Here is a 15,673-nt window from a genome sequence, read left to right on the forward strand (position 1 = left end):
AGGGAGTGAAGGCTTTTCAGGTGTAAAACCTCCTGGCTGATTGCAACAACAGTTATCACTGATTTGACCTGGCACATGAAAAATACTCGCATATTTCTTGATTAAACGAACCATCTTCACAGAAGCTCTGTGGGGCAGATACTATTAATTCATATTTTACAGATGAAGACACCTGGCTCAGAGAACTGGGAGAGCCGCTTCCCCCGGCTCACGTCGCACGGAGTGGGCGGCGGAGCCCGGGTTAGAGCACTGCCGGACGCCAGCACCGGGGCCGTTAACTCGCAGGCCACAGGGCCGCAGGGCGCGGCCGTTGCCTCCGGGGCTGCGATCACTCCACCGTCAGCTCCATCAGCATCCCTCAGCCTCTTGTTCCACAGCCGCTGTATTTCTACTTCATTCACGTACCATACGATTCACTCACTCAAAGTGCACAGTTCAATGGTTTTTTGTGTGTACCGAGTTGTGCAACCATCACCACAATCCACGCTAGAGGATTTCAACACCCCGAAAGAACCCCCTGTCTGTTTTCAGCCGCCTTCCCAGCCCCAGGCGACCACTAATCTGCCTCCTGTCTCCACAAACGTGCCTCTTCTGGACGCTTCATGGGAAAGGAATCGGACCCAACGCGTCTTCTCCCGGCTGCACCGCGTTCTCCAGGTCCGCCCACGCGGCAGCGGGCACCAGCCCTCCGCTTCTTCAACGGCGAACAATACCCACCGTGTGGCTGTCCCACAGTCATTACACTGTTTGTCATCAGCTGATAGACATTCGGGTTGTTTCCACTTTTTCTGTGCTCCTTCGCTTTTTAAAATAAACTTTTTATTGGAGCATAAGATGCAAAAAGTATACAAACCTTAAGCACACAGCTAGGTGAATTTTTACAACATGAATACACTTAGGTAATCACCCCCAGTTCAAGAAATAGAGCATACGCAGAAATCCAGAAGTTCCCCTCATGTCTTCCTTACACCTGTCAAACAGAACTGCTTTTCTGACACCTGTGCCGCTTGTGCGTGCACTGCACACGCACGGGCTCACACAGCATGTACTGTGCGTCCGTGTGTGTGCCCGGCTGCTTTTGCCAAACACAGTTTTGAGACTCATCCATGTTGTGTTCTGAATTTACTGTGCACAATGGCTGCATAGTATTCCGTTGTAAGAATATTAGACAATGTATCATTTTATGATGAAACTGGTTTGTTTTTAGCTTCTTGCTGTTAATAATAAGGCTGCCATGAGCATTCTTGTACACATGCACCCCTCCCTGCAGGGCACATAGCTGAAGGCGGGCTGTGGAGCAGGAATCCCCTCGGCTCCATCAGGTACTGCGCGACGGCTTTCCAAAATGGTTGCACCAACCTGCACCCACTCCTGCGCTGGAGTGAGAGTTCTAATTGCCCCACAGGCCCACCAGCTTTTGATACTGTCAGCTTTAAAAAAGACAGCTGTTTGAGTGGGGACACAGTAGTATCTCATTGCGGTCTGAACGTCCACCTTCCCCGTGGACTAAGGAAATCGAGCACTTTCACGGGGTGCTGGCTCTCCTCTTCCAGGAGGCACCTGCTCGATTCCACACACTCTCAACAGAATGGGCTCCCTTTGACGGGTATGTTGCAAATATCTCCTCCTACTCTGTGACTTGCCTTTTCATTCTAATTCATCATTCTCCTTCTTTAAGGTTAGTGCTTTCTGTGTCCTGCTCAAGAAATCTTTGCCTATCCCAAGGTCGTGAGGTTACCCTTCTGTTACTCTCTTCTAGAAGTGTTAACGTTTTACCTTTTCACACTTGGATCTGTGAGCCGCATGAAACTGATTTTTACATATGGTGTGAAGTAGGAGTCAAAGTTCACCTTTTCCCCCACGGATAGCCACCTGGCCCTGTACCACTTACTGATGAAACCGCCGCTCCCTCACTACAATGCAGTGATACCCTTGTCAAAAACCAGGGCATCACAAGTGAGTGGGTCTGTCTCTGCGTTCTCTCTGTTCCGCGTCCACCTTGACTCCTGAACAGAAGCTGAATATATTATTTCAGCATAACCATGTCGATTTTAATCTCTCATTTTTATATTAATTTCCACTGAGCACTTAGTTTTTATCTGGCCCAGTTCTAAGTACCAGGGATCATTCCATTTAACCTTCCCGGCAATTTGAAACGGGACTATCACCCCATTGTGCAGACGGGGAATGTGAGGCACGGAGAGGTTAACTTGTCCTCGGAAACACCAGCTGCGCCTCTTCTCCTTTTGTTGTCGCGCTCTGCTTTTATGGAAAGGCACCGGCCGCACATGCAACTGTTGGCAGCTTCTGCTAATATCTTTCAAGCTAGGTTATGTTTTGCAACAATAGGCATAAATGGAGCTTTGTTCCTTTAGCTTTTCGTGTACTCAGTATTTTGGAGCTGGAAGACGTTTGAGAAGCTGTCTCGTCCAAATACCCATATAGCCGAGGAAAGGGAACTGCAGAGAAACCACAGACATGTCCAAACGTACACGGTGCCGCAGAGGTGGCGCAGAGACACGGGCCCCGCTCCCCTGCTCCTACCCAGTGCTCCCCCTGGTACACCGCAACTGCCTCTCATCATGCTCTGAGTGTGTTGGATCACTGGGGCTTCTTCCCCGGCTTCCAGGTTTACCTTGGTGCCAGATACTTGAGGATGCCTGACTGGTAGGTGCCAGATTATCTTGGCTTTAATGAGGAAGGAAACTGGAACCAATCAGCAGAGCTGGAAGCAGATGAACAGGCCACAGTCCAAATTTGGTTTAACAAGGTGCACTGAGACATCCATGAAAAAAGAGAATTTCCGAAGCCCAGACCCCACAGAAATCAGGCTAGAAGATTCAAATGGAACATAGGAATAAGACTTAAGAGGGGTGGAGCTGTCTCTCCACTTAATCTTTCCACTTAGATTCCGTGTCCTCAAAACAGGAACTCGTTGGCAAGCCTCCCAGAAGCCCACTTCCATGCCAGAGGACTCGCATGACTATTCAGTTACTTGGATTTTTCGAGTCAAGGTACAACTGAGTAAAAAATGATCACACTACAAGGACAGCTGACACTGCTCGCTCACCCGTGCCCCAGATGAACGGAGAAGACAAGCACTTCCTTGCGAGCTGACTGCACTGCGGAGTTGCCAGCCCCTCCCAGGTGGGGAGAAATCCCCGGCCGTGCTGCAAAGTAAGGTCTGTCTGAGACCGAGTGCTTCGCTTGCCTTGCACCTGCCTGAGGCCAGAATGCCCTGTGACATGAGAAGCTGCGAGAGGGAAAATGAGTGTGTCAAGGCTGGGATTAGGAGCGCCTTCACAGGAACGAGGAGAGGAGGAGGCTAGCACCGCAGGCTTCTCACCAGGCATCAGGAAGGTGGCAGACACAAAACCCAGAAATGGACCTGGCCTGACGTGGAATTTTTCTTTTCCAAAAATCTATAGAACATTTATCAAGGGTTCCCCCCGCCCCCACGAAAACAAGGAACAGATTTTAAACATAATTTCTTTTAGTTAAATTAAACGTTGCATATAGATCTTATTTTTAAGTGACACATGGCATGTTTCCAACATCTAATAGATCAAACTTTCCAAATTAAGCTGCTTCTCACAGTATGCGCCCACTGTTTAGGAAGGGCACCCCATGGCACCAGGCAGTTCAGGGTCCAGCTCGCCGAAGGGGACGGGCCAGGGAGACGCTGTCTCCACAGTGCCTGAAGGAAGACTCCGACACAGAGCCTATTCCTACCCAGTGACCAAAGTGACAAGAGGTTAGGATTCTGATGCCTACTTCCTGTTCCTTGCCAACAGGGACCATGGGAATGCACAGAGTGGAAGGTGGGGCTCAGCCAGTGCGAAGGGCATGGTGACACACCCTGGGCGCGGCCAGGTGTGGTGCAGGGCACAACGGAACGCCAGGCCGTCTGGGAGCCGTCTCACTGCGTACGCAGCGGGAGAAGCAGCAGGCCCGCTCTCCTACTGGATGCAGAGCCGACACCTTCAGCTTCCGTTGCTCGCAGCAATCCCACTGCCGCCACAGGGCACTGGCTGACGACAGAAGGAGGCACGGGCGGGCTCTTCCCCACAGGGCACGGGCCTCCCAGGGTTACCCTTCCCGGGAAGGGGCGAGTCCTCGGGCGGGAAACACAGCAGGGAGGCCCAAGGCCTCCTTCTAGAACCTCTCAGGTCAGGACTTTGGAAAGCAGATGTTGAGCTGTGCCTGGGTGATGCCGGCGCCGTGTGGGGACAGGTCTACACCTAGGCGGGCCTGGCTTACACTTAATCTTTGCGTCTTCACTTAGTTACATCTTTATATTTAACCTTAGTGTCTTCATGTTTTAAGTGCATCCATTAAAAAAATTTAAAAAGCATATAGCTAGATTTACTGGTCAAAATCCCTGGTTTTGAACTACAGAGTTACCTTTAACATGTTTATTTTTTTTCATACCTTTATAAGTGCTTTTTATTTGTCCTACTTTTTTTTATTTTTCTCTTTTTAAAAACATATTTTATTGATTATGCAGTTACAGTTGTCTCAATTTTCCCCCTCTGCCCCCTCCACCCAGCACCCCCACATTCCCTCCAGCAATCACTCCCCCTTAGTTCAGGTCCCTGGGCCGTGCATTTAAGCTGTCTTCCTCATTCCTGATACTGTTCGTAACAGTCCGTCAGTTCAGTACCTGCCAATCTGAACTTCTTAATCCCTGCACCTTTCTTCCCATTCTCCACCCACCCCACCTTCTCCAAACCGATAACCCTCCAAATGATCTCCATATCTATGATCCTGGTTGTTCTGCTAGTTTGCTTTCTAGATTCAACTGTTGAGGGTTGTGAATTTATTGCCATTTTAATGTTCATAGTTGTGACTTTTTTCTTAAATGAGTCCCTTTAACATTTCATAGAATAATGGCTTGGTGATGATGAACTCCTTTAGCTTCCCCTTGTCTGGGAAGCACTTTACCTGCCCTTCCACTCTAAGTGATAGCTTTGCTGGATACAGTAATCTAGGTCATAGCTCCTTTGAATACGTCTTGTCAGTCCCTTCTTGCCTGCAAAGTTTCTTCTGAGAACTCAGCTGACAGTCTGATGGGAACTCCTTGGTAGGAACTCACTGCTTTTCTCTTGCTGCTTTTAAGACTCTCTCTTTATCTTTAACCTTTGGCATTTTAATTATGATGTGTCTTGGTGTGCTCCTCTGTGTCCATCTTGTTTGGGACTCCCTGTGCTTCCTGCACTTGTATGTCTATTTCCTTCACCAAATTAGGGAAATTTCCTTTCATTATTGTTTCAAATAAGTTTTCAATTTCTTACTCTTCCTCTTCTCCTTCCAGCACCCCTATGATTTGAATGTTGGTGTGTTTGAAGTTGTCCCAGATGATCCTTAGCCTATCCTTGTTGGGTTTTTTTTATTCTTTTTTCTTCTTGCTTTTCTGATTGAATGTTTCTCCTTATGTTCCAAAACAATGATTTTGATTCTCAGCTTCATCCACTTCACTGTTGATTCCTATAAGTTTTTCTTTATTTCACTTGATGTAACTTTCATTTCTGCCTAGATCTTTTTTATGCTCTTGAAGTACCCAGTGAGTTCCTTGAGCATCCTAATAACCCGTGTTTTGAACTCTGCATCTGATAGATTGCTTATCTCCATTTTGTTTAGTTCTTTTTCTGGAATTTTGTTCTGTTCTTTCACTTGAGCCATATTTCTTTGCCTCCTCATTTTGGCAGCCTCCCTGTGTTTGTTTCCATGTATTAGGTAGAGCTGCTTTGACTCCCTGTCTTAGTAGCATGGCCTATTGTAAAGAAGTACACAGGTAAATTGGATGGGGTGGTAGGGCAACCTGTGTGAACCAGGTTGATGGAGTCTCAGATATGGTGTCACCGCTCTGCGAGGGGGAGGGCTCTGTGTGGGGGAGGGCTCAGAAAGGGGACAATGCCACCGCCTGGCCTCTGGAGTTTTGTCTGGGAGGGAGCTGTCCCCCAGCTCCTGACCTGATTCCAGACACTTGAATTTTTCCCTGTGTGCCACTGGTCCCACCCAGCTTCTGCTTCATGCTGCAGCCCAGAGGGAGTGAGTCTGCACAAGTCCATTGCAGGCCCTTTCAAGAGGAGACTCCTGAGAATCCCGCAGTTTCTTCTGCCACCTCAGTCTCCACCGGTTTCTACAGCCAGAAGTTATGGGGATCTCTCTTGCTGGCACTGGAACCCTAGGCTGGGTGGTCTGGTGTGGGGCTGGGATCCCTCGCTCCTGAGGTTTCCCTCCTGAAACCACCACACATGGGGCTGGGACCACCCATTCCATGGCTCCACATCCCTGCGCCTCCGCCCCTCCTACCTGTCTGGATGAATGTGACTTCTACCATTCCCTTGTCGTTGGACTTCCACACAGCCTGATTTTCTGGTGATTCTGGGTGATACTTATTTTGTAGCCTAGCTGTAATTTTTCCTGTGGTTGTGTGAGAAGGTGTTTACTTACACCTCCATTGTGACCCTGTCCTGCCTCTTTCTACACATTTTTCCCTCGTGTCATGCTTTCTTCTACACTGAGGTGTTTCTGTGTGTTTTCCTCATTCCATTTGCCTCTCTCTGCACGTTTGGAAGTTCTTTACTGTATTTCTATTATTCAAAAGATATTTAAAATGTTCACGGAATAAGAACACTATAAATATAATATGTATGATATAAAATCTAAAAATAATGCAGAATATTAAAAAAGCATATGTACATGTTCATATGTTTCAAATTCTGTTCCAAAGTGAAATTGTAACATGCCAATATTTTTTCAGACATTAATGGGGTTTGGTAAAATACCCTTAGTTTGGCAATTAAACAGCACTCTAATACTAGAAAAACAGAAATGGGATCTAGTAACTATGCGTGGTATTTTGTGTCTACTTTTTAAGACTTCCATTTTGGCAGGCCCCAAAGTGGAAACAGGGATTTTTGTTATTTGAGTAAATAAATTCTGTTTTTCCCTATGACATGCATGAAAAACATAGTAAAGTTTGCTTATTCGTCTTATGTATTTTTGTGGGGAAGCACAGACAGCTTTTACTGTTATGGTTATGATAGGTAATTTCCATTTTTGGGTTCAGTACTTGTACCCATAGCATATGTTCACACAGTAAGTCATCTTGTAACTCCCCCTTATCTGTAACATTTGTAAAGCTAACCTTTTTACAGGCTCAATTCTAAAACTTTCTCCTTTTCTAATATAAGCATTAAAGCTATAAATTTTCCTCCAAGTATTGCTTTAACTGCATCCTTACATGTTTCATGACTGTTGTGTGCACTGACGTTTACTAGAACTTTATCTGTGGCAGATCTTTAAGGCTTCTGGTGACTATTAATTCCTCCGGAAAGAATACATTTGTGATTTTGCCTGGATTCTGAGAACACTGTCTACCTGGTGGCACTGTAAATACTTGGCTTGGGATTTTACGGACCACGCAGGTAGTGTGAATCCAGGTCCTAAGAAAACTGTCTCAGTCAGCAGGCTTCAAAAGATGCTGTTAGCCTGGCTACTTCATCACGTCCTTCCTTGGCTACCTGCTCTTGTTTTACTCCTGGTTTCTGAGGACTAGCCATCCTTTCTTGTCAGCTTAGCCATACATGTTTAAAAGATGTGTCATTTTCAATAGTTATATTGAAGAAGGGTTTTTTAGGCTATTCATTCTATAATATTACTGGACATGTAAGTCCTATGCAAAATATTGTGTGTATATACACACCTGCACATGTTTCTGAGGAGAGAGTCCGTAGCTATTATGAGATGCTCAAAGGGATTTGCGACGAGAAGAGACCAACCCCATTACCACACAGTCTGTCTCAGCCTTCTGCAAACTAAACCAGTAGATTTTACCTGATGTTTTACAGATTTCTAGGCAAGAGGAAATTCTGCAGATAACCATTTAAAGCTGATTTTTATTCTCAAAATGTCACCTGATTTTTATGTTCTAGTATTACCTTGTTATGATCCCCATGTAGCTACCTAAACACCAAACATCCCCAACAGAAGGAACTCAAAAAATCTGTTCAGTTTCCAACATCTTAGCCGACCACTAATTGAGACCCGTCTGTCGAGAGAGATACTTGGCTTCTGGCTTTACCAACTTTCTCCTTCTCCAATGGGGAGGCCTTTCTTAAAGAAGGCTTTACTTAACTGTCAAGCCTGTTTGCCAATATAATTCTGGTTTTTATATCACAAAGTGGTCTTTTTCTATTATGCCGAGATTCATTCAGAAAGTTAATTTTATCAGAAAGTACTCACTGAATTTGAAATGGCGAAGACACAGACAGGAGGGAGGTGGAGGAAAATGACAAAATGAAGCCATGAAACAAGTGGCCACCGCAGCCTGCAGGTGCGGAATGGGGGAGCAGTGCAGGCCGTGCCCGAGACACGTGAACGGAAATAATGGGAGGGGGTGAGGCTCACATATGCCAATCGCAGCGCTGCAGGAACAGGTGTCAGGAAGGTAAGACGTAACTCAGTGATCTCCTAGTATCGCTGAGATGTGACGTAGTGATCTGAAAGACTTGATTGTGATGATGGGAAGGTACACCAAATTCCAAAAAATAGACTGTTTTAGGAGAACACGCGGAGTAGGCTCACGTGGCAGCATGTAAGTCCACAGACAACTCACAGACTTAAGGGTCAAAACACAAAGGGCAAGGTAAGAAACAGAACAAGGAGTAAAGCTCCAAAGGTATACACCGGGTTGCTTGGTTAGACTAACCAGACCAAATGGATTTTTGGTTTTTTTTTTTCCCAAACGGTTTTTAAACACAGGTTTTGATACTCAGGATATAGAGATCTCCATGGCACTCCTTGCCCCTAGGAAATACGCAGACAGGGGAAGTAAATCCACAAGCAATGATGTCTCCTGACTGCTGAGTTAGTGACAGGAAAACGTGCTGATAGGCTAGAAACAACGCATTCTGCCGGGAGGTAAGAAAAGCTCTGCAGGTTTTCTCTTGCTCTCCAATGGGATTTCAGCAGACACCGAGGGAGGCAGGGCGCCAGGCATTCTGGGCAGAGGGCAGAGGGCAAGCAGAGGCCCAGAGGCAGGGCAGAATGCAGTGGGGTGTGCAGAGCCTGGAGCGGCCAACTGTCATTAGCGGGGCGTGTGTATTGGGGGAAGTGGCATTGGGAGGTGGGGATGGTCAAAGAAGAGGCTGGAGACTAGTCTTAAAGGGCTTTTGTAACAAAGCTCGGCTAAAAAATGTGGGCTGAACCGCCATGTACAAGATTTTCATACAGAAAAGCATCATGATCTGGTTCTTGTGCGAGCACAGAAGAGACAGCTGGGTAGCAAGATGGAGGGTGGACAGGAGGAAGGAGGGAAATGACTGAAATGGCCATGACAGCGCTAAGAGGAATCACACGTGATGCCAGGAGTCCCCTTCTAAAAAGCCTTTGGTAGACCAGGTGGCCAGTGATGCTTTTATAAAAGGAGGGGACGGAGAAAAAAATAGGTTTGGAGGGGAGGCAAGGTCCCAGCACCTTGTCCTGGTGCTGACCACACATCCCTCCCAGGAAGCTCCCAGATTGGGACCATTGCGACTTTGGCTCCCAGGCCTAGGAGGCTGAGGGTTCTGAAGAAAATCCCCTGGACTTGCTAGCAGTAACTCCAACTCAGTGTTCCTGGCCAGCGTATCAGGGAATGGGGGTACGGTGGGTTTCTCGTCAATGCCCCCCCCACCTCTGCCCTCAGCGGGCGGTTCTGCCCCTCCCACAGGTAACGCAGGTGGCGTCAGGTGTAAAGACTCCGCGGCAGCAGCAGCCCAGTCTCTGTGACCTGCTGCTCATCTTGAAGGGACAGCTGGTCACCCTCCATCTTGGGCTCATCTCCACTTATACCCTGAGTCCACTCCCTCCTTCTTCAAGACCTTGCAGCTATAATCAACTCCTCTCATTCCCGTACTTTCAATTTCTCCGTCTCTCACCTCTCAATACAGAAACAGATGAAAATCGCTTCCATTCAAAAACGAAGGACAGCCCCCCTCACCCTGCCCTCCCGCACCCCCCGCTTTCACAGCCGCGCTGCTCCTGCTCGCGGGAAACACTCTCCGCCCCTGTCTCCCGCCGGCCCGCAGTCTGGATCCCTCTCCTCACCGCCGCTGACGCCGGTTCACCAAGTCACCCCAGCCGCCAACCCCGGCCGTCTCCCGTCCTCTTCCGCCCGCCTGCCCTCCCCACCCCCTTCCCGACCCTTCACCCCTCCGCCGCCTGGCCGGCCCCTCGGCTGTGCCTCCCATCCCCAGGGCCCCAGCCTCCGGGTGACTCTGTGGAGCGTCCCTCCCAGAGGTCGGCCTGGCCTTCCTCTGTGTGTGCGACTTCCCCCGGGCGGTCTCTCCCAGGCCGGTGCACTGATGACTCGCAGCTCCCCGCTCCGGCCCGACCCCTTTTACTCGCCCCCGTGGCACTCCCACCCGGGTGCCTCTCAGGGCCCGCAAACTCACCACCTTCCCCTCACACACGGGCTTCCCTCCACACGCCCTGCCGAGTGGCACTGCATTCCACCCAGTGCCCAAGCCAGGAACTTAGATGACACTTTAGATTCTTCTCTTGTACCCAATATCGAAAGTTTATTAACTCGTTAATTCAGCAGACATTTCCACCTGTGTCCTCGGGTTAGATGGTGTCTGTTTATCTGGTCATTTCTTATATTTGGGCGGTGGGACCGGCCTTTCCTTCTTTCGAGTCCGATTGCTGTGCTCTGCGGGGAAGGGAACGTGAGTGGGCGGCTCCTACTTCCGGACAGAGGGCTGTGCCCCCTGGTTCAGACACAAGCGCAGCAAGGAGGGGGACACGGAGAAGGGGGACGTCAGGTCACTGCGGGTGTCCAGCCCAGGCACTCCATCAGGTCTCCTGCTAGGCTGTGACTGAGGTGTAAATTCCAGCTTCCAGAAAGCCTTGGGATGAGTGATTTGTTCATTTGCCCTTCTTCATTCACCCCTACACGCATCCCCCCAGTGGTCTCCAGTACGCTGACCAAGCTGTGCAACCAACAACACTCCGCTTCCAGAACACTCCATCACCCCCAGAAGAAACCCCACGCCCATTGGCAGGCATTGCGCATCCTCCCCTCTCCTTAGCCCCCCAGCCCTTCATTTCTAGGGTGATCCTGGCATGCGCGGCGGCAATGCATCATCAGAGGGGAAACATCAGAGAAGTAAGACAGGAGAGGAGCGGGGGACATCAGTTCTGTGCAGGACCTGTTGGGAGCCTGGACAGCTGAACGCCGCATGGAGGCCCTCACTCATCCGGCTAACCACTTCCTCTCCCCGAGACGGCAGCGAAGCAACAATGCGGGTTTATCCGAACAGAGCGGGTGGTATCACTCCAGACTCCGCCTGCCCGGCGGGGAGGAACTGGCTGGGAGAGTCACCGGGCCCTGGCCACCAGTGAGGAGACGTCTGGATGCGGACAGTCAGGTACCTCTGACCCTGCAGAGGCAGAAGGAACGCCACGGCACGGGAAACAGGCTCAAACTTCCAAAACTGCAGGGCACAGAAGAATATACAGCGTGCGCAGGTGCGAAGCTGTGACTCGGAAACATGTGATCGCCGTTATCTGGTATCTGAAGGGTTGTCGCCCGAGAGCCGAGACTTGTTGTGTAGGCCACCAGGGGCACAGATGGGACTCGCGGGTGGAAAATTACGGGGGGACAGCAACACAACATTTCAGGTCATTGCAGGGGAGGGTTTCCTTAGTCACGCAACCCGCAGGCCAAAGGGGCTGCCTGTAAGGGAGAGCGCTGAAACGCAATCTGGACGTTCAGTAAGTGGATGCGGTAGAGGTCATCTGAAAACCAGAAGGGGATGCGACAACTGTGGCATTCCCACACTTGACTGGTGAGGTCAGCTGTGGGGCGTCTTGCAAGTGACCTGTTAGAGCCATAAAACCGAAGTGTGTGGTTTACTGTATGTAGACTGGGGGTTGCCATTACAACACCGCTCTGTTTACTTCCATTGTTCACCGCTCTCTGGGGCGAAGTGGAAAACCCCGTGTTCGCGGCAGCAGGCTGCGGGATGCTCACAGGAGCGTTCCACTCAGGCGTGTTCAGAGGTGGAGCGTTACCAGGCTAGACAGACGACGGGCAGGATCCTTCCAAGGCTGAGATTCCTCCAAGGTAGGGACATGGCCCCCACCCCGCCCCCGGCCTTCCAACCTCATCAGGACCCACTGGAGAACGGGGGTCCCTGTGTTTCTGCTGAATTTGTCTGTGGGCGGGACAGTCCCGGTCTCAGTCTCGGGCCTGCGGGAGGCACCAGGAACAGGCCCTGCGGCTACATGGGAAAGCAGTCTGCAGAAAGGGAGAGTGAGGACCAGGTTAGCTGCGTCTGTCTGTCTGCGTCCTCTGTTTGCACAGGACAGTCGTTCAGACGATTTCACTGTGAACCAAGAAAAGTTTATATATAGAATTGTATCCCTGAAACCTATACAATTTTATTAACCAATGTCACCCTAATAAGTTCAATAAAGAAATAAATAAAATGGTTACAGATGATATAAGTATGGCCAGAAAACATTATTTGCTCTTTGAAACATTAAACATTTTTTCCTCTAAGCAAGAAATGACATGAACTGGTAACAGAACTTGAACCTAGCCAACCTCACCTCCATCCAAACTGGAACTTTTACTTTTCAGCTCCCTGGATAAATGGCCTTGGCAGAAACTGCTGTCACAAAGGCCAACTGTAGAAGTGCCACCATCAAAACACTTGACTGACCGACTCAGGCCTTTGCAGGCTCCTCCCTGACCCCTTCCCCGGCCCCTCTCTGCCGCTCTGCCAAGTGACCAGATGTTGATTACTCCCCCGGAATGCAAGCACGGCCGAGCGGACGGAAGGTGTCTAGTCACCTGGTGCAGTGCGCTACTCGGCAGCCCTGGGGTTTCTGGCACCTCGTAATATTTTTTATTACGAAATTTTTTTCATTATAAAACTATTATTACCACATTATAAAAATTTGGGAACTAGAGAAAATAGAAAAATCACTTATGATCCCATCATCCCAGTAAAATCGCTGTTTGCATTTGGTGCACTGTCTACCTCCCTCAGGGCCCCCGGACAGAGCCCCACGGACCACACGTGTGTGGCTCATCCGTGCCTCACCGCCTCCGAAAAGGGTCTGCAGCAGCCCGTATACACCCCGGTCACCAGACAGACGGCTCCATGCGGACGCACTCCCTCCAAAACCAGCCTGACCTCCCGTCTTCGCGGGTTCCACCTCCTGGCCCTCCAGGCTGAAGCCTGAGCCCCGCCTGGAACTCCCCTCCCTGAACTCCGACACCCATTCCCCGCTGGTATGCCCTTTGTCCTCCCTCACGTCCCGCCTCCCCAGCCCCAGCTCCTCACTACCCACCTACAGCCCCAAACAGTCACAAGCCGGAGCTTCTCCAGCTCGTTTCTCTGCCTCTACTTCCTCTCCTTGTCCTTTGTCTTGTGCCAATAAGCTGTTTTCCTCATTTTCACTGTTCTCCCTAAACCACAGATTGAAAACAATAGATTTTGGACTGTCTGGCAAAGTAGATCCTTCGGTTACAAAAATGCACATCTTGTCCCCAGTCTACCTTCCTTACCCTACCTGCCATCTCTGCCCTACCAGGAACCTCTGCAGTGATCAGGCACACGGGAAACTAGGGGCAGACACAGGCCGGCCCCCTGGCGTCCCGCCCTGCAAGGAGAGTACCACCGGGCCGGCTGTGATGGAGTAACAGGTACTAGACCTGTCCCTCTCATGAGCAACTATGAAAGGGGACCAAGCAAGTGAGGCCGCTGTTTGCAAGCATTCACCCACCCACGGCGGGCGGGGCTGTGCACCTGGAGAGAAGGGAGTGCAGGAGGGGCGGCCCCCTGTAGTCGGGCTTTCTGCCCGGGGGCACTTCCCACACCAGGGCTCAGGGGGGCGAGCTCACACGACAGCCTCTGCGCACAGCAGACACAGCTCAGGGCGTAAGAAGCCAACACAGTATTTGCTTTTTTAATCAGGGTGCTCACATTCTGGATTTTAAAAATACACAATTCCTCAAAAATTTCCCTGGGGATTTTTCTCTTTATGTTTTACCTTCCTTTCCATTTTGTCCGTTGAATATACTGACCCGTCTTGCCCCTAGTTTCAAGGAGGACTCCCTCTAACAGGAGACAATCGCACTTGTAGGCAGTGGTGCTCCCTGTCTCCCTGCCCCTCTCTGCCAGCCCCACCGCCTGCTACAGCCGAGAGATGGGGCGCCGCGCCTGCGCAGTTTTCTGTGAGGGGAATAGGTACACGCCTCTGCAGTGTTTTAAGAAAGGCTAAGCCACTTGGCGATCAACACTTCGCCGCTTGCTGGAACCACAGAGTGGACACCCACCCCGGGCAAGCGTCCGAGGCCACGTTGGAACCAAAGCCGTAACCGAGGATGACTGAAGCCGAGGCCGCCACCCAGACGCCGCCACCCTAGAGAGGGGCACAGCTGGGGGGAAATGAAGCCGGGGGTTGATAGGGTTTGCGCTTCTCACACTCCCACACTTTCCTTTTTCGCTGCTGTAGTGGTCAAAGGCTGCTGGCCTCAGATCCCGCCTTTGCCTGCTTAGCTCCACCCCGAAGGAAAGTAGACAGAGCCCCTGACAGCTGCCTTCTGCAATCTGCTGGGTACAGGAGGACCTCCTGGGGGGAGCACAGGCTTCTCCAGCTCTTGGGAGGAGCGATCCTCAGGGGAGGTGCTCCTAACACCCCCTGCCTCGCGTGCCTCTGGAGAGCCCCGCCCCTTGACTCACCCCATCCACAGTTAAATGCAGGAAAAGAGCCCTATGTTTCTCCCAAGCAGAGCCCTCCAGGGCCTTCTTCTAACACAGGGGTGTCAAACTCATTTTCAGGGGGGCGGGGCACATCAGCTTCCTGGTTGCCTTCAAAGGGCCGAATGTAATCTTAGGGCTGTACAAGTGTAACGAACTACTCCTTAACTAGAGGCAAAAAGCTCAGCACTGCCACAGGGTGCCCAAACAAGGTGCCGCCAGATAAAACCAGGTGGAGGGCCGGGTTTGGCCCGCAGGCCACGTGTCTGCCCCCTGTGTTCTAACACATCGTACCCCAACAGGAAAGTCCCAGAGGGCCGAGGCCTGACGTCAGTTCCTCTGCCCTCTCTGCTGCCGGCTCTAAGGCCACTGAAGACCCTGCTCTGCGGAAAGGACATCTCTCACCCTCCCCAAGGTCACCGCAGGAGCACAACCCTTAGGCCACGCATGTGCGCAGCCCCAGCGGCTTCTGACAAGTTCGGGAACAAGGCAAACCCACGCCTGCACCTTACGCCGCCGGGGAGCACAAGGCAGCCAGGCCGCCCACAAGCCGGGCACACGGTCCGCCACCCAGAATGGAACCGGAATCTCTGACCTACCGTCCGCAAGTGGCTTACAGGACAGGGCATCATCAAGGTCGCGGGCGGTTGACGGGTCAATGGTGAAGATGCAGTCTTTTCTAGGAAAGATTGAAGAAATAATTAGTGATGCCACAAACAACGGAAACTTTACTCAGTGCAGCACAGCTTTAAAGAACGGTTATTTTGACAGTGTGCAAAGGGTAGGCAAAGTGAAGGGAAACTCCCACAGTGTCTCTCTGAGGACGGGATCTTCGGTAAAGTGTGACACTGGGGGAGGGGCAATGCGGGGGACGACAAGGCCCCGTGCTGCCTCTGAGTGACTTTCTCCTT

General features: G+C 50.6%; 1 protein-coding gene across 3 annotated transcripts in view; it reads right to left on the reverse strand.

Moving 5' to 3' along the window:
* DIS3L2 (DIS3 like 3'-5' exoribonuclease 2) overlaps positions 1-15,673 on the reverse strand; it is a 260,872-nt gene that overhangs the window by 98,139 nt on the left and 147,060 nt on the right. For all 3 annotated transcript variants that reach the window (XM_028509578.2, XM_036022709.1, XM_028509579.2), the window contains one exon: positions 15,362-15,441. In XM_028509578.2, coding sequence (XP_028365379.1) covers positions 15,362-15,441 — 80 coding nt within the window. The remainder of the gene's footprint in view (positions 1-15,361; positions 15,442-15,673) is intronic.

The sequence above is a fragment of the Phyllostomus discolor genome, chromosome 4, assembly GCF_004126475.2.
Source record: "Phyllostomus discolor isolate MPI-MPIP mPhyDis1 chromosome 4, mPhyDis1.pri.v3, whole genome shotgun sequence".
Lineage (NCBI taxonomy): Eukaryota > Metazoa > Chordata > Mammalia > Chiroptera > Phyllostomidae > Phyllostomus > Phyllostomus discolor.